The sequence below is a fragment of the Mustela erminea genome, chromosome 2 (assembly GCF_009829155.1).
Source record: "Mustela erminea isolate mMusErm1 chromosome 2, mMusErm1.Pri, whole genome shotgun sequence".
NCBI classification, from domain to species: Eukaryota; Metazoa; Chordata; class Mammalia; order Carnivora; family Mustelidae; genus Mustela; species Mustela erminea.
Window position 1 is genome coordinate 9,124,270 of NC_045615.1, and position 19,239 is coordinate 9,143,508.

Here is a 19,239-nt window from a genome sequence, read left to right on the forward strand (position 1 = left end):
TATGAATAAGCAGTGTGGCTCTCCTCAAATTCCTCTTCCTCCTTTTCTTTCATCTCTCTCTTGTTGTTCTTGTTTGTGTTTACTCTTATCTGAGTTTTATATCATAGCTTTGAAGTTAGTTGATTCATAACGTTTGTTAAGAAGAACATGGTTGTTAATGGTCAGTTGACAAGCTGAATTGTAGTTCTGCCGGTGGTCAGGTTGGTCTAATGGTAGGTGTAGCGATAGGGTGACTGAATAATGGGTGGAGAGATGGCCGCTGCGGAAGAGGAGTGAGCTTGGAATCTTAACTATTAGAATGCAGAATTTCAGTTCTTCTGCCATTTTGAAGCTTCATATCTCAATTTCATTCTTCTCCGTTGCTGGTCTAGACATGTCCAGAAAAACATGTCCTACAACACAGTCTTGTTTCTTCTCTCTTCCATGTGGAACTTGGCTATGTTTCTTCCCTCTGATTTACCAGTAACCACATGCTGATCTTCTTTCCACTGTTTACAGATTTGTGCTAATCTCTTGTATGCTGACTGCTTCTCTTTCTTTCTCTTTGCCCTAGGTCTCTAATCTTTTAATAGTATTTTTTTAAAAAGACTTAATTTATGTGTTTGAGAAAGAGAGCTAGAACAATAGCAAGAGAACACAAGTAGGGTGAGGGGCAAAGGGAGAAGCAGACTCCCCATAGAGCAGAGAGCACTGTGCAAGGGCTCCATTCCAGGACCCTGAGTTCATGACCTGAGCCAAAGGCAGGTGCTTACCTGACCGAGCCACCCACCCAGCCATCCCTTTTAATTGCCTTTTAACATTTTACTGTGATTTCCAGAAAGAAAGTAGAAAAAAATGTGTATGTTCAATTCACCATTTTGGTGGAAGCTTATTTATGTTCTTAAACTTAATGGGAATGTTTAACATCCTTTGAGATGATAAAAAATTGAAATGACATGCATAGAATAGCCCAGGTTTTATTCAGTCATTCAAAAATAATCACCCTTTGATATGTTCAAAGAGAAATGTTTATAAGTAAATTTACCTAATGTTTGAATGATAAATGATAAGATTTGGAGTGCCTTTTTTTTTTTAATTTGTTGTGAGCACTTTTTAAAAAAAATTCTGTAAAAACAACAAAGATCTTTAAAAAAAATCCTTCGAGTTATAGTTGAGCTTTGTAAAAAATGTCAGCTAAAGTAAGTTTCAATATATTGATAAAGTAAGTTGAGGTTGGGGTGCCTGGGTGGCTCAGTGGGTTAAAGCCTCTGCCTTCGGCTCAGGTCATGATCCCAGAGTCCTGGCATCCAGCCCTGTATAGGGGTCTCTGCTCAGCAGGGAGGCTGCTTCCTCCTCTCTCTCTCTCTCTCTCTCTCTCTGCCTGCCTCTCTGTCTACCTGCGATCTCTGTCTGTCAAATAAATAAATAAAATCTTAAAAAAAAAAAAAGTAAGTTGAGGTACTTCAGTTGGAAAGTTTTAGTTTTAATAAAGTAAAATTTCTGTTTTGAATCTAAATTTTGACCAAATCAGTGATAGAAAGTGCTCTCTGAAAGAATTAAAGAGAAAAGCACAGTAAAATGAAAATGTTTTACTAAAAATTTTTATTTCATTTTGGCCATACAGTTTGCAAAGATCTTTAATACATAGTTATTTATTTATTCATTATCATACCTCGGTAAGTTTGGCATGTTAATCCCTTTTTAATGATTGGGTATGATTTTCCAGAAAAAGAGCTAATATAGATTATAGTTTGAAGAAAATTAAAGAAAAACAACAAAAACTCCTTGACATCTGAAAACAAATCTGTTCCTTAAGCAAAAAAAAGGAAGTTATTTAGGGCAAATGTATTGGGAGTCCACATGGAAACACTTTAGGAAAGGAATAACTTATTAGCTTTTCCAAAGAATAAGCTAACACAAGTTGTATGGTTATGTTTTATCTATGTTCATAGAGATAAAATCCACAATTTTTTAAAAACCAATTCGCAGTTCTCACTTCCAGGATGATTCAGTCAGATAAAAAAATTCCTTGAGTGAGTCATGGAATTAGGACTAAGCCCCAGGAGATTACATCCCAGGAAATGTATTGGGATGATAGAAAGTATTTGTTCCCTTTGTAAATAACAGCTACTTACCTAGATATAGTTAATCAATTTCTTATGAAATGAAAAAAATATAATAAAATATACACGAAAAACAGTAGAAAATTTTACAATAAACATAGGTAAGTATTTTGATTAATTTAAAATATAGATATTTCTGATATTGATGAATTTGAATTTAGTCATCCTTTAAAAAATGACTCTAAAGTACTTCTATATTTTATTAAAATATCTTCACTCAAAAACTTTACTAGAATTTTATTTTCATATTTCTGGTGTTTCTGCTCTGTGTATGCCACGGTGGTTGGACCAATGGGAAGTTTGAGACATGGATCACTGATAATGTTTCATGCCATTACTACAGACATGAGAGAGAGATACACTTATACTTCAGTGAGCAGGTTGAAAGGCTTTTCTGGTTCCATAGAAATGTAAATCCAATCTATTTAAAATAAGAATTACATATTGCATATAGTTCTTAGTGCAAGTCTTCCATGAGTTGCCTTCTTTTGTCCATTTGATGAACAGTCACCTCTCTCTTGATCCCACTTCCAGTATCTTGGTCCTGACCAAGAACATGCTATCTGTGGTTGTCTTATTCTTGAGTAACTATAACAAGTAACATCGTTTTCATTTTTTCATCTCTTCTAATGCATCCTCCTTTCTTTATAATCTATTGAGTAAGAAGTCACTTGTCCCTTAGCATCAGGTAAAATTTTATTATAAATGACATAAGCTCTTCTAAGGCATTTGTTGTCATTTGTAATCAAAATATAATAAGATGTTGATTGTTCTTCAGAACTATTTTAAATGTGACATAGACATGTATTTACAATTCATTTAATCTAAAAACCATGATCATTTTGGGGTGCCTGTTAATGTTTAACCCAAATAAATTTTTTCTTGAGCTTATTCAAGATCATAAACTCTCTATTTTTCTCATCATACAGTATAAATTTCAGTTGTTTCTTTAAACTGTGTACAATGTTACTAATAACACATTATAAAATTAACCTTCTTTTAAAAATCAGACTTTTACTCCATTACCACGAGGAATAAATTTGTTGAAAACCTCCCAAATTTTGTCTTCATTTATTTTCTTTGCTAACCTTTTTTTTTTTTGTTCTTTTGCTGCTTTCATTTTATTTTGCCCTTTTACCAGTGGCCTTTTATTTTCTTTTTATTTCCTTCCACTCTCTTTGATAGTTTTTATCTCAACTTCTCTGTATGCTTCAAATGGCATATGGAATATTTCGTGATTGTGTTGCCTCATTTTTTCAGAAGTGTTAACAATGTACAACCCGTGACACTCTGACAGTTTATGATTTTACACAAAGGAAGATGCTAACAGACCAATTCAGACACATTTGACAGTAATGTTCCATTTAGTTTGAGTCTATTAAAAAAAAAAAAAGTTGTCACTTTTCTGAGGAATACACTGCCTGGGAATTAAATCAAGCACTTCTTCTTAGGAAGAAGTGAGAGGAGGAAGGGAAGAGAGAAAAGACAGAAATCCTCTAATATATAAATTAGAGATCCCTTTTGGAGTTAAAATACTTATAAAATACATCTTATCATTTGTCCATAATAACTAAGAAAAATCTTATAATTATATCTATGTAAGTAGAACACACACCATTGATGAATGAAGCTAAGTAAGTTAAAAGTAATTAGGGTGTTGAGGCAAAATAGTTCTTAACGTGATTCTATTGCATTGTCTACAGACAATGAAGCTTTTTGTGATAATTTAGAGAATAACTACACAATTAGGAAATAAAAACCTTTTCACAAGCCCACGCTGAAAGCTGAAAAATAATAAAACGCTAGATTTCTACGCAAACATATCTAAAATCAATTTTTAAATTTTTTCAGAGTGAGCTCATATCAATCTCAATTTGTGCACACAGATTTATGCTATCCCTACTTTAAAGATCTGTGCTGAGAATGAATATAAATACATCTTGTTATTTAACTCCTTATATGTTAAATAAAAAATACGTAAATTTTTTAAATATAAAAATTACTCATATCTCTAAATGTTAGAAAACTGTTCTTTTTTTAAAGTAAAGTTTCTACAATCTGAAAATGGAGAAAATATCACTACCAGTGATGACAGGTACATCATGACTACATTATCATTTATATATATATATCCATTTATATATGCTCTTAGAAACATCTTTCATATGTGTGTCTTTATGTTCATGTTAGCATTTTTATGTAACCAAATTATGTAACCAATTTTATATAACCAGATTCTGGTTTATTCCATGACCTTATGTGTATAGTTTTAATTTGGTCTAACTATGCCTTTCTTCTTTAATATTGTGGTGGGAAGTTTAGGCTCTTTGCATTTCCAAATATACTTTTTTTAAAAAGATTTTATTTATTTATTTAACAGAGAGAGAGAGTATAGTTAGACAGAGTGGCAGACAGAGGGAGGGGGAGAAGCGGACTCTCCTCCAAGGAGGGAGCCCGATGTGGGGCTCGGTCCCAGTGGAAGGCAGCTGCTCAACTGGCTGAGCTACCTAGGCACCCTTCCAAATATACTTTTAATTGAATTCCTCCATCTCACAATATACTATACCTCACTCACACATACTACCACCACCACCAAGAAGCAAAAACTCCCAGGATTTTAATTTGGAAGGTTTTTAGGTAAATTATCAATTCATGGGGAGTTGACATCTTAAAAACTTTGCCAAATCCAAGATCATGATGAATCACTCCAATTATTTAGTTCATCCTTAGTTTCTCCCAACAGTGATTCTTACATTTTTACTAGAGTGGCCTTATGCATATTTTTTAAGATTTATTCCTAAATATTTGATACTTTCATATGATTTTTAAAAGCTATTTTTTAAAAAATTAAGATTTTATTTACCTATTTGAGAGTGAGAGAGACCATGCATATAAGCAGGGGAGAAGCAGAGGAGGAGGGAGAAGCTGGGGAGAGAAAATCTACAGTTTCTTGACAGTGCCCCACTTGGTCTGGATCTCAGAACCCCGATATCATGACCTGAGCCAGTTGGATGCTTAACTGACTGAGCCACCCAGCCACCTTTATTTTATAGTTTTTATTTCAAGTTTGTTGTTTGTAAATAGAGTTGATTATATATTGATATTTATCAGTCACAATTTTGACAAATTAATTTATCAATTGTTACAGGTTTTAAATTTTTTTGGATTTTTTTTTTGTGCACATTTAATGCCACTTAAAATAATATTAGCTTTCATTCTTCTTTTACAGTCTTTATATCTTTTCTTTCTTCTTCATGACTCATTTCACTTCATAGGCCCAATGGATAGTGTCAATTTATATACAGGTAGTGATGCTTGAGATTAGTGTTGTGTTTCCAATCCCAAGGGGAAATATTCACTATTTCGCCAAGATATATGTTTGCTAAATTTTTATTGTGAATACTCTTTGTCATGTAAAAAAAGTTCCCTTCTATTTTAAGCTACTGAAAATTTCCATTATAAGTAGGTTGTTGAGTTTTATCAAATGATTTTTTTTACCTGTACTGAGATAGTAATATGACTTATCTCTTTTATTCTGTTAATGTGAATTATATTGGTTGATTGTGAATATTAAGCCAACATTGCATTTCTAGAATAAATCCCAGTTGATCATGATATAATGTCTTTTAAAATATTTATAGATTCATTGTGTTGTTTTGGTTAAGGATTTTTTCCATTTATACTCATGAGAGACATAGGTCTGTCTAATATATTCATTTCTTATAATGTCCTTGCCTGGTTTTGATATCAGGTTCACGCCAGTGTCATATGAACTTTCTCTAATTTCTAAAATATTTGTGTAAAAATGATACCATTTCTCATTTTAATGTTTAGAAAGTTCATCAGTGAATCCAGATGGGCTTGGATTTTTCAAAATTTTTTAATCATAATGCCTACAAGTTCAGTCCATGTTGTTGTAAATAGAAAAATATTCCTCCTTTCTCATGGCTATATAATAATCTATTGTGTATGCTAAGTGAAGGAAGTCAGACCGCGAAGAACACATATGGGTTGATATCACTCACATATGGAATCTAAAAACACCAAACTAATAGAAACAGAGATTAGAATGGGATTGCTAGGACCTGGGTTGGGGAGGAGGAATTAGGGAAGTGGGGAGATTTTGATCAAAAGGTATGAACTTCCAGTTATATGATTAATAACTTCTAGGGATCTCATATACAGCATGGTGATTACAACTGATATTGTATTATGTATTTGAAAGTTGCTGAGAGAGTAGATCTTAAACATTCTCACTACAAAAAGAAAAAGTGATGAAGGTGTTCGCTAATGAGACGGTGATAGTAATTTCTCATTATGGGAAGTATATAAAATCAACATATTTTACACATAAACTTACAGAATGCTATGTGTTAATTATACCTTAATAAATTTGGGAAAAGCACTTAAAAAGATGAAATGTGGGGGGCCTGGGTGGCTCAGTGGGTTAAGCCACTGCCTTCGGCTCAGGTCATGATCTTAGGGTCCTGGGATCGAGTCCCACATCGGGCTCTCTGCTCCGTGGGGAGCCTGCTTCCTCCTCTCTCTCTCTCTGCCTGCCTCTCTGCCTACTTGTGATCTCTCTCTGTCAAATAAATAAATAAAATCTTAAAAAAAAAGATGAAATGTGCTTTCATTTGCTCAATAAATATTTAATGTAAATTTAAGGAGAGAAAAAATTTTTAAACAGATACAGGACTATGGTAATAAGTGTTTTCTTACTAATTCTGGGAAGATTCTTTTAAAGAATTAATCTTTATCATTTAAATTTTGTTATTTCGTTTCTAAATGTCTCATTTGTTATATAATCTTTAATTCATTATTTTCTGCTTTTTTGTAACATCTTATTTTTAATTTTATTTTTTCCTTTTTTTTTTGTTTTATTATTTTTATCTTATTAGATTTTGTGTTATACATTATTGGGTGATTTTTTGTTGCTGTTACCCTAGAGTTATCAGTATGGAATACTGACTTACTATATTCACTTTTATTAGGACTTTTATCATATCCAGAATAACATGAAACCAATAATTTACTACCTTTCCAGCCATGTCTTTTATTGCTCCATCTTACGAACACCACATTCCAACCATACCAAACCCTAGTTGGAATTCCCAATTACCACCTCTGTGTATCATGCCTCTGGCTCTTCTTTCTGCCTGCTTAACTGCTGCTGAAAGATCCCATATCATTGAGATACATCCTCTATCCTTCTCATAGTACAAAGTGCACTAATTCATTTCAACATTTATTCACTTCGCAGGTATTTGGGGGGACAAATCATGTGATAAGTACTATGCTAATGTTTTCTGATCCCAAGATATCAAGATACATCCTATCCCTCAATGATCTTACAGATTATTACATTTTTATTTTAAATCACAATGATGTTTTTCCTTCCTTTTCTTACACATGATGTCAAAGGTACTGTGATATTCATCATTTAATCCCTAGCCCCTATCTCAGAATAGATGTTTAATATTGCAGGTTTGAATAAATAAGTGAATATCTTTATTTCCATTGGGTAATAAGCCCAAATCTTTATCACTTTATTATTTATATACCACTTAAAATATTTATTGAGTGTCTGCTATGTGCCAGATACTCTACTATGTTCTGGGGACACTATAGGGAACAGAAAAAGTCCCTGTTTTCATGGAGATTATATCCCAATGAGGAGATAGTCAATTAATATGTTTTAGAATTAATAGTCACTTAATAAATTTAGAATAGTAATTTATGGTAGAAAAGCAATGCATGGTAAAAAAAATATATATTGATTTGGGAAACAGGGCAAGGAGTGCTGGTATACTGATTTAAGATGGGTTGGTTGATTAAGAAAAATCTCTTCAAGAAAATTGTATTTGAGCAAAGGCCTGACTCTATTAATTCTTTTTTTTAATTTAATTTTATTTTTTCTGTGTTCCAAGATTCATTGTTTATGCACCACACCCAATGCTCCATGCAATATGTGCCCTCCTTAATATCCACAACCAGGCTCACCTAACCCACCGCCCCCACTCCCCTCCCCACCAAAATCCTCAGTTTGTTTCTCAGAGTCCACAGTCTCTCATGGTTCCTCAATTCTTGAGTGGAAAAGTGTTAAAGGAAAGCCCCTCAGGAAAAGTGTTAAAACACCTTCCTTATGTTACTGTTATATTTTAATTACTTCTAAGAAAAAGCTTAAGTACCCTAAACTGTCACTAGAATTTCTTGTCCTCTGACAAAAACCTACTTTATCTCTCAGTATTTTATTTTATGAGATCTCAATCTATTCATATAGGTTTATAAATTATTTTCCAAAAGCATGTTTTAAAATTTGCACCTGTACAAATTCATTTATTTCAATTCTTATATAGTCTTCCCAGCCCCAGACCTCTTGAAACAGTGTAAATCTTCCTCCATCCTTCAAGTTTGAGCTATAAAAACTTCCTCTTTCTATTTGGAGTTTCCAAGCCATTTAAACTTCCTCCGTTTGCCACAGTTTTGAAATTCTTATAGGGTTTATTGTCCAATTCAATCACTTCCACAAATACCACACTTCCTTTTCACAACAAATTGTTTTATAGTTTCACTCTGACTTAGACTGTTTGGGTGTATAACAAAATACCATAGACTTGGTGGCTCATAAACAACAGAATTATATTTCTCACAGTTCAGGAGGCTGGAAAGTCCAAAATTAAGACCCCAGTAAGTTTCTTATCTGGAGAGTGCATAGCTCATAGAGGACCGTCTTCTTGCTCTGTCCTCACAAGGTGAAAGGGCAAGGAAGCTCTCTGGATCTCTTTTATAAGAACACTAATCCCATTCACGAGTCCTAATCTCACAGACTGATCACCTCTTCCCAAAGGCCTCACACCAAACCCTCACATCTGGAATTAGGATTTCAACATGAGACTTTTGTGGGGACACAGACGTTCAGTTCCTAGGAGACCATATCTTACTAGTCAGAGTCTATTTCTAGCTTTTTCAGGCCTGGGGTCATATTATACACATTTTCCCTTTCCACATCCAGTGATGCATATAGTGGATACTCAGTAAACATTAAAAAAAAATAATAAGACCAATATGTATGTATTCCAGATTAAATAAAATGTCATTTCATCTGGAGGGTAAATACCAGGTGCACTATGAGACTAACCTAATTTGCATATTAAATTCTACTATATGCCTTGAATACATAGGATCAGAGAGAGATATATATATATATAATGGAATTTTTCTCTTTAGTAACTATACATGTAGATATAGTATTGATTTTTATATCTGATTCTTTAAATAATCTCACACCTTTTTTTTTAAAGATTTTATTTATTTATTTGACAGACAGAGATCACAAGTAGGCAGAGAGGCCGGCAGAGAGAGAGGAAGGGAAACAGGCTCCCTGCTGAGCAGAGAGCCCGATGCGGGACTCGATCCCAGGACCCTGAGATCATGACCTGAGCCGAAGGCAGCGGCTTTACCCACTGAGCCACCCAGGTGCCCCAATCTCACACCTTTCATACTGTTTCATTGATTTTATTTTTATGTATTTATTTTCTTATTTATTTACTTATTTCAGGATGGGGGAGCAAAAGGGGAGGGAGAGGAACAGAGTCTGTGCTGAGTGCAGAGCCAGAGGCAGGACTTGATTTCATGACCCTGAAAATCATGACCAAGACAAAACCCAGTGGGACTGAACCAAATGAGCCACTCAACTTCTCATTTTTTACTATTTTATTTACTTATTTTGTATTATGTTAGTCACCATACAGTACATCATTAGTTTTTGATGTAGTGTTCCATGATTCATTATTTGTGTATAACACCCAGTGCTCCACGTAATATGTGCCCTCCTTAATACCCATCACTGGCTAACACATCCCCTCACCCCCGTCCCTCCAAAACCCTCGGTTTGTTTCCTGGAGTCCATAGTCTCTCATGGTCCATTTCCCCCTCTGGTTTCCCCCCATTAATTTTTCCCTTCCTTCCTAATATTCTCTGTGCTATTCCTTATGTTCCACAAATAAATGAAACCCTATGATAATTGACTTTATCTGCTTGACTTATTTCACTCAGCATAATCTCCTCCAGTTCCATCCACGTTGATGCAAAAGTTGGGTATTTATCCTTTCTGATGGCTGAGTAACATTCCATTGTATATATGGACCATATCCTATCATAAAGTTAAAAATAGAGCTACCCATGACCCAGCAATTGCAGTACTGGGTATTTAAACCCCAAAGATACAGATGTAGTGAAAAGAAGAGCCACATGCACCCAGGTGTTCATAGTAGCAATGTCTACAATAGCCAAACTATGGGAAGAGGTGAGATGCCCTTCAGCATAAAGAAGATATGGTCGATATATACTATTTTAAACATAGTAGACAGTATACTATTTTTTACATTTCAAGTAAAGGCCTAATTTGAATTTACAGTCAATAATAGTAAGGCATATCGGAATTTTTAAAATGTTAAACAGGTAAATCTGTAGGCTAATAATCACTCAAATCACCTTTGAATAATAAATCATTTTTCAGCGTATACCTATTTTTGTTGCTTTTCTTAGAGGTTTTTGTTTTCTTGTTTTATAGAAGAAATCTTAAACCATTTGAGATGTGACAGTCCCTGAGGCTTTACATATTAAAACTCAAGATGATTTTGTAGCATTTGCAGTAAAAACTGTGGGCTCTGTGCATAAGAACATAAAATTTTAAAACCTATTCTCACAACTGCAATGAAGGAATTTCTAGTATGCCATCATTGGTGACTCACAAGTTTTGTTTTATAACTCTAGAGTATCACTTATTCATTTGAAAAGCCTTGTCTCAGGAGACTTATCTGTCTGAAAACTAAATTGCTGTACAGAGAAAACGAATTTCCCTTTGACTGGCAGGTGTTTTAATGAATGTGTAGCTTTAAAATTTATATTTGTAGTCTTAAAGTGGCTGAATCTAAAAGCTGAGCACTAAAAATCTCTCTACAAAAATTACTGAAAAGAAGCCTGGCTGCATGTATACCTTTCACTTAGGGCATATAAATTAAAAAATAAAAAAATTATTAAAGAAAATAAAGACTACTATGCACTATGATTTTCTTATTAAATAAGATTTATAGAGTGTCTGTAAATCCAGTTCATGCTAGAGAATATATAAGGTCAAAAGACCTTACCTAGTATTTGGCCATTTAGTGGAGAGAGATTTAGATATTTTAAGAGTTTAGATCTTTAAAAAAAAAAAAAATTAGCTAATTGCTGATTGTGGAAATCCATATTGAAAATGATAGCCTCTCTTTTGCTTACTTATATGTAACATGGGTAGAACAATGTTTATTTTGTAATGTTGAGTTAGAAAGTGTTCATAAAATGATTTAACATAGTACTTTGTCCCAGTGGATGCTCAATAGTTAGGTGTTAAACAAAGGAAATTTCTCACTGATTTATTTATTTCCCTTTTAGGTTAAAAAAGCAGCTGACAGTTTATCCTAAGAAATAACAGAAAAACAGAAAAGATCCAGTGTTTTCTTTTTTATGCCCAAAGGGAAACACTTAAAAATTTTTGGTTCTCTCCCTTAAAATTGGAGAGATTTTCAGTCTGCTTCTTGAGCATATAATTCCTTTCCACAGCTGTTTGATCTTGGCTGTCACTGCTACTGAGGTTAATGTCATTAGGGCAAAAGCTAGAAGATTTAAAAAAAAAAAAAAAAGGAGGCTTTCACTTTTATTTGAGGGATTACTGATTGATATAGAAGCCAAATTTCCTAACAAACAAACAAAATATTTCAGTGATTACAAACAAATAACATATTGCTAAATAAAAGGTTAATATGGTGAAAATATTTTAAAAACCCATAAAATTTGAAAGAGAATTTGGTAAACTTTCATATTCTATTCATGAAAAACTATCTTTATTTAAAAGGCACTAGAAGTATTCTTTCTTAACATGATAGGCTATAACCACATATACTCACACACACACACACACACACGCACACACACACGCACTCACAGACTCATGTACAATCACATTAAAGTCATTACCCTAGTAAGTGCTTGTTGACACCAGTATTATTTATTGTTGACTATAGAATTAAATAAATCTGAAAGTGGTATGCATGAAGAAAGGAGAAAGAGGGGAGAAAAAATATTATTATTTAGGGGCACCTGGATAGCTGAGTTAGCTAAATGTCAGATTCATGATTTCTGCTCAGGCTATGATTTGAGGGTTCTAGAATGGAGATCTGCATGGGGCTCCACACTCAGTGAGGAGTCTGTTTGAGGTTTCTCTCTCTGCCTCTCCCCTGGCTCTTGCTCTCTGTCTTTTTCTCTCTCTAAAATAAATAAATAAATAAATCTTTAAGAAAGATAAATTATTATTATTTGAAATAAAATGAAGTGTACTTTGAAACACCCAGGATAGATAGATAGATAGATAGATATATAGATGTGTATATATATGGAAAAAGTTTAGTAAAGTAACTGGTTAACAATTAAGTATAAAAATTAATAACTTTAGTGTGTACTATTTAGAAAATAAAATAGAAGAAAAGATGATACTTTTAGTAAAGTGGAAAAAAAACACATACCTAGAAAAACTTAAGAAAAATATCTGAACTCAAAAAAATAATTGTGTGAAATTCCACTAAAATCCAAGGAAAAAAGCTATGAAAAATTGTTAAGATACATCAAAATATTATTTCCCTAAGGAAGAACTGATAAATTCAATTTAACTTCAAAACAAAATCCAAAATAACCATTTTATTAAATAGTAAAATGAGTCTAAAGTTCACATAGAAAAATAATCATGTGGTATTGTTCTGAAAAAGAATTTGGTGAGTGAGAAGTGGCCCTGCCAAATATTAAAACGTGCTGTCGCCAGTGTTCTAATGTAAAAATTGACAGAAAAAAGAAACATTATGGAAGTCCCCAAATATGCCAATATGTCTGAAATTTTGTATGTGGCATTTTAAAACAAAAAAGGAGAAGACAAAATATTTATTAAATGTAGTCACTATGGTTACCTATTTGTGAGAAATTGAATGTGATACTTTCTTCTTTTTTCTCACAAGTTTCAGATGGTTCAAAATTTTGATGGACAAAATGAAAATAAATTGTTAGTAAAACTCTGAATTCATGAATGAATTAAATAATATTGCAGAGCACTTGGGTGGCTCAGTTGGTTAAATGTCTGCCTTCTAGTCAGGTCATGATCCTGGAGTACCAGGATGGAGCCCCTCATTGGGCTCCCTGTTCAGCAGGGAGTCTGCTTCTTCCTCATCCCCTCTCCCCCCTCATGCTCTCTCTCTCTTAAATAAATAAAATCTTTAAAAATTACATACATACATACATAAATACATAAATTAAAATTTAAAAATTAATATTGGGAAAGGAAAGGGCTTATTCATAAATATAATAGGTAAATAAACTATGAAAGAAAAAAAAAATCTGGATGGGAAAAATCTTCAATTAGATTTATTTTGATCCACTCTGGCAATTTCTTTCTTTTAATTGGTGCCTTTAGACCACTGACATTTCAAGTGATTATTTATACATTTTGATTAATATCTACCATATTCATTACTATTTTCTATTTGCTGTTCTTATTCCTTGTTCCATTTTTGTCTTCCACATTTTTTTTTGTCTTTTGTAGTTTTTAATTGAGTATTTTACAGGATTCCATTTTTCTCTCTTAGTATATAAGCTCATCTGAGATACGTATATATATCGGTATATAATGTAATCCATTGTTGGTACTCTATTTTGAACAAATTGCTATGTTATATCAATTAAGATTAAGGAAAGTAAAAAGTTTTTTTATTTTATCTTTTCTTATTCCTCCATGATGTTTTTCTTTTCTTTATGTAGATCTAAACTTTTCATCTGTATCACTTTTCCTTTTTAAAAACATATCTTACAATATAAATCTACCTGTGGCAACAAATTCTTCAATTTTTGTTTGAGAAAGTCTTTATTTCTCCTTTACTTTTGGAGGACGATCCCACAGCATGAAGAATTCTAAGTTGATGTTTTTTTTCTTTCAATTGTAAATATTTCATTTCACTCTCTTCTTGCTTACATGGTTTCAGAAGTAAAGTTAGGTGTAGTTCTTGTTTTGTTCCTGTATGGTATGTGGTGGTTTTTTTCCCACAGATTTCTTTTAAGATTTTGTCTTTAGCTTTGATTTTTTTATAATTTGAAAATGATATGCCTAGGAATAGTTTGTAATTTTGTTTTGTTTTGTTTTGTCATTTGTCCTGTTCTGGTGTTCTCTAATCTTCTTGGATCTGTGGGTTTTCTCTCTGACATTAATTTGGGGAAAGTCTCAGTCATTGTTGTTTCCTATATATCTTCTATTCCTTTCTCTTTTTCTTCCCCTTCTGTTATTTCCATTATACCTGTTATACCTCTTAAAGTTGTTCTACAATCCCTGGATATTCTGTTCAGTTTTTTCAGTCATTGTTCTGTTTGCCTTTTTGTTTTAGAAGATGATATTAATATATCCTCAAGCTCAGAAATTCTTTTCTGAAGTGTGCAGGGTCTACTAATAAGCCCATCAAAGGCGTTCTTCATTTCTGTTATTTTATTTTTTTTATCACTCTGGCTTCTTTTTTATTCTTTCATAGAATTTCCACCTCTTTGTTTGCTTCGTCCATATGCTATTGTACACTATATACTTCAACCTTAGCATATGAATCCTTAGCATATGAATCATATTTGCTTTAAATTCCCTGTCTGATTAACTCTAACATCTCTGCCATGGCTGGTTCTGATGTTCACTCTCTCTTCAAATTGTGGTTTTTTTTTTTGTCTTTTGCTATGTCTTGTAATTTTTTTTTTCCTGGTAGAAGGATATAATGTTTTGGGTAAAGGAATTATTGTAAATAGGCTGTTTATAATGTGATGATGAGGTATGGCAAGGAGAGGAGGTGTACAATAGTCTTATGATTAGGTCTGGTCTTAATTGAGTTTCTGCCTCTGGAGTGTGACTCCTCTTTGGTAGGACAAGATGGTTAGAGTAGGCTGGAGTTGGGTATTTCCCTTCCCCCAGGTTAGTTGGGCTCTGGTAATACCCCAGCCCTGGAGCTTTTAACTCTCAGACTTCACTAAGGCTCCAGCAATTTGACAATTATTTTTAAGATTTCCTATCTAGGCACTGATTTCTAAGAGGTTTGCACTTCTGGGTGCCTGCCCTGGTAAGCCTCAATTCCCTATATTCACCTGTTTGTCTCTGTTTTGGGGACTTCAGTTTGCCCTATGTCCTTTCTTCCTGTGGGATAAGAAGAGTTGTTGATTTTTTTAGTCTGTTCATCTTGGTACTTGTTGTTAGGATAGAGTGGTAACTTCCAAACTCCTTGCATTCAGAACTGGAAACCAGAAGTCTTAAATCAGATTTAAGTAATGTAAACTTAGAAAATGTTTAGACTATATGTAATTAACAAAGCTTTAATAAACACAATATAAAAATTGTTTTACAGTTGGTTAAGTACCTGCCTTCGGTTCAGGTCATGATTCCAGAATCCTGGGATCGAGCCCCACATCAGGCTCTCTGTTCAGCAGGGGGTGTGCTTCTTCCTCTCCCTCTGCCCCTATTCATGCTCTCCTCTCTCACTCTTTCTCTCTCTTTCTAGCTCACTCTTTCTCTCAAATAAATAAATAAAATCTTTAAAAATAAATAAATAAAAGAAAATTTTAAAAAGCACCTCCGTATATGAAGTTATTAATTTTTTAAGTAATCGAGAGAAAGTAAGCTAAAGTATGAATAATATATATTTCATAAGTAAATGTCAAAATATTATCCAATGCTTCTGAAGATGTGTGAAAACTATCATAAGCTACTCTACAGTATTCAAGATTCTATTTGTAGGAATTATCCTTCCCCTTCCAAAAATACATTACTAGTAATATACAAACAAAGATGTTCATTTCAACATTGTTTTTAATAGGAAGAATTAGAAATAATGTGAAAGTATATCTTTTGTGGAATGGTGTATTAAATTGGGATACAATGAACTAATATCAACCATTGGAAGTAAATGAAAATATGGCTTTTTTATATAATTAAGTTGGATAAAATCAAATTATAAGGCAATGTATATATATATACAAACTGCATACAAATGTTACAAAACATACAGTTAAAATCTTCACAGTGGTTCTCTCCGGAAGATGATTATACTTCTACTTCTGTGTTGTTTGCTTTTTATCATGAGCATATCTCTTTTTCCTAAATAAAATAGTGTGTTATAATAAAAGGCCTTCCATAGAGCATAGTAACGGGTGACTAAAGAAGTACACATATTTCATTCTTATTGTGCGTTCTAGAAGATTAAGTGGTTTTTGTAGAGAGGATAATCCCATTTTGTTTTTCTTACTAGGGAAAGGTGAGCATGGGAAACCTTACCCCCTCACTGAAGAGGACCATGATGACTCAGCTTACAGGGAAAATGGTTTCAATATTTTTGTCAGCAACAATATTGCTCTAGAGCGGTCCCTGCCAGATATTCGCCACGCTAAGTGAGTATCAGCAAGCCCCATATGCAGTATGGCTTTCTTTTGTTGTTTGTTTTTTAATTATATTTCATGTGTATCACAGTGAGATACATAACTGTAAATTTTGCCATAATAATTTTACAAAATTACATTTGTTTTATATAATCTTCAATATTTAAATTTAAATTGAAGTTATTTTTTAAAGCTAGAAAAGAGTAAGTACCCACTTTCTAAAAATTCACATTTTCATTGAGTTGCCTGTATTATCTCCATTTAAAATACAGTGTTTTAAGACATTATCCATATTTTTACCTTTTATCATGTAGGTGGTAAAGCAAACATTTTTTCTGTGATCAGCATTGTCAGAACTGTCCACATTTGTGCCACTTTATTTTCACTCCAGCCATATTCAGTACCATTGTTGCTACGTCTTGCATAAAAAATGCCTACAATAAATGCATCTGTAATCCAAAGGTTATGGCTGGCTGCTCAATTTCAGGTCACTTTATGAACTGTTTGTAGCTTATCAATTAACAGTGAGTTCAGTTTTTACTAACCCATAACTAAACATTATGGTGCAAAAGGAAGTAAGAATGATATCATATATAGTTTCCTGAAATCCCACACCTACCTACTCCTATCATTGCTTACTGTCCTTTTTGTCTAGTCCGTTTGGTTTTCTTGTTACCATATACAATGCCAAAAGCATGCCAAGAACAAACGATGTGATCAGAATTTGGAGTTTGTGAAATTGCCTTACATATTTGATAAAGCTATCCAACTATATTAATATGTTTACCCCTGCCTTCACCTCAGTCTCCCTTTGGAAGCACTGGTGTGAGAGAAAGAAAATGAGAAAATAAAACAAGGGCAGGGCTTCTGGGTGCCTCAACTGGTTGAAGTTCTGACTCTGGATTTCAATTCAGGTCATGATCTTGGGGTCCTGGGATCTAGCCCCCGTGTTGGGCTCTGTACTCAGCAGGGCGTCTACTTGAGATTCTCTCTCTCCCTCTCCCTCTGCTCTTCCCCTCCTGCTCTCTCTCTCTAATAAATAAATAAATCTTTTTTTAAAAGGGCGATAATGAAAATAGAGGTAAGACTCTAAATCAAACCAGTAATGTACAATAAAACTCTTAATTTTGTGCAAAAATAATTAACCCTTTCCAAAAAAATCAGTAAAGTATGGTTTGGGGGATCAGTTTTTAGTTGCCATATTGTGTTTTTATAAATTTATTTTAAAATATAAAAGAATTATTGGTTTCTTTCTCATGGTTTATATGAATTTGCTTTTCCCAATATAGTTAAGCAGAGGATTAATGTGAAGAACAAATCAATTTCTCCCTAAACTGAATGCTTTATATATTGGTCTAGGCCTTCTAGCTAGCCAAATTATTCCCAGGTTACCTGAAATTATCTACAGTAATTCCCACTGACCGAGAACATTTCTAGTTATGAGAAATTTTAATACCTAATTGCACACCATCAAAGATGCATTAAATTGCATTGTTGGCATAATAAATGTGCTCAGAGAATAATTTCCATCCACCTCCTCCCCCACCCCCACACTTCCAATCTTTTAATGTGTATTCAAGTGGAAAGAATTGCGGATGGAAACAGTGCAGAAAATCACTGAAGTCAAAAGAAGGCTGATATTCCCATTCTTCTCACAGTGTATTTTTAGCATAACTACCACCTTTTGAGAAAAGATAGCCTTAGGCAAAAATGGAAAAGAAAATGGAAAAATGGAGAGGAAAATATTTTGAAACTTTTATTAGAGTTATTGAGTTTACAGTATCAGAGGGCATTATTCAAAATCTTCGGGGAGATAAAAATATGGTCACCAACCATATTTTACTTATTTACTGAGGCTGGATACCTAGTGGGACACTCACCTAGTAAAATGACACCAAAATAGAAAAAAAAAAACTTTAAGATTTTATATATTTATTTGAGAAAGAGCGCAAGCTAGGGGAGGAGCAGAAGGAGAGGGAGAAGCAAACTCCCAGCTAAGCAGGGAGCCCAACGCAGAGTTCTATCCCAGGACCCCAGGATCATGACCTGAGCCATAGGCAGATGCCTAACAGACCAAGCCACCCAGGCATCCTTAGGGGGTGGGAAAAAAAAAAAAAAAAACCTTTAGAACATTAGAGGTGGATGACTGCAAAGAATTAAGTTCAGGACTACTAGGAGTGAGAGTTTACCCTGGTTAGTCTAGTATCTGACCCTCAGAGATGCAGGAAGAAAGATCCAAGGCAGGCCTCATTTTGTCAAGGTTCCACCTGTAGGAAACGGAGAGCCTAAAACAAAGAAATCTTCCAGGGATCTCGCTGTTTAAAGTCTAATGCAATTGACCTCATTTGTACTTCTCAAAATGCAGGCACAGGTTATCACAAAAGCATGTAGCTCTGTGTAAATGGTTCTTGAAATTATGAAAGCAAATGGACAAAACCTCCAGCCAGTAATATGCATTTAAACTAGGCTGCAGGTAATTGACCAGAGCTTGTTTATATTGGCAGAATCTGTGGAAGAGAATACAAAATTTGTGTGACTTTTGCAATCAAACTAACAGTTCTAAGAAACTTTGCATCTGCAGTCAGCCAATTCAAATTACAGGCTCAAAGTGCCAGAAAAGAAGAATTTATTTTTCTTTGCTCTGGGATTTTGTGGT

General features: G+C 33.7%; 1 protein-coding gene across 2 annotated transcripts in view; it reads left to right on the forward strand.

The window, feature by feature from the left end:
• The window catches only part of GALNTL6 (polypeptide N-acetylgalactosaminyltransferase like 6), a 1,222,158-nt gene that overhangs the window by 502,835 nt on the left and 700,084 nt on the right, over window positions 1-19,239 (forward strand). For both annotated transcript variants that reach the window (XM_032332218.1, XM_032332219.1), the window contains exon 4: window positions 16,457-16,595. In XM_032332218.1, coding sequence (XP_032188109.1) covers window positions 16,457-16,595 — 139 coding nt within the window. The remainder of the gene's footprint in view (window positions 1-16,456; window positions 16,596-19,239) is intronic.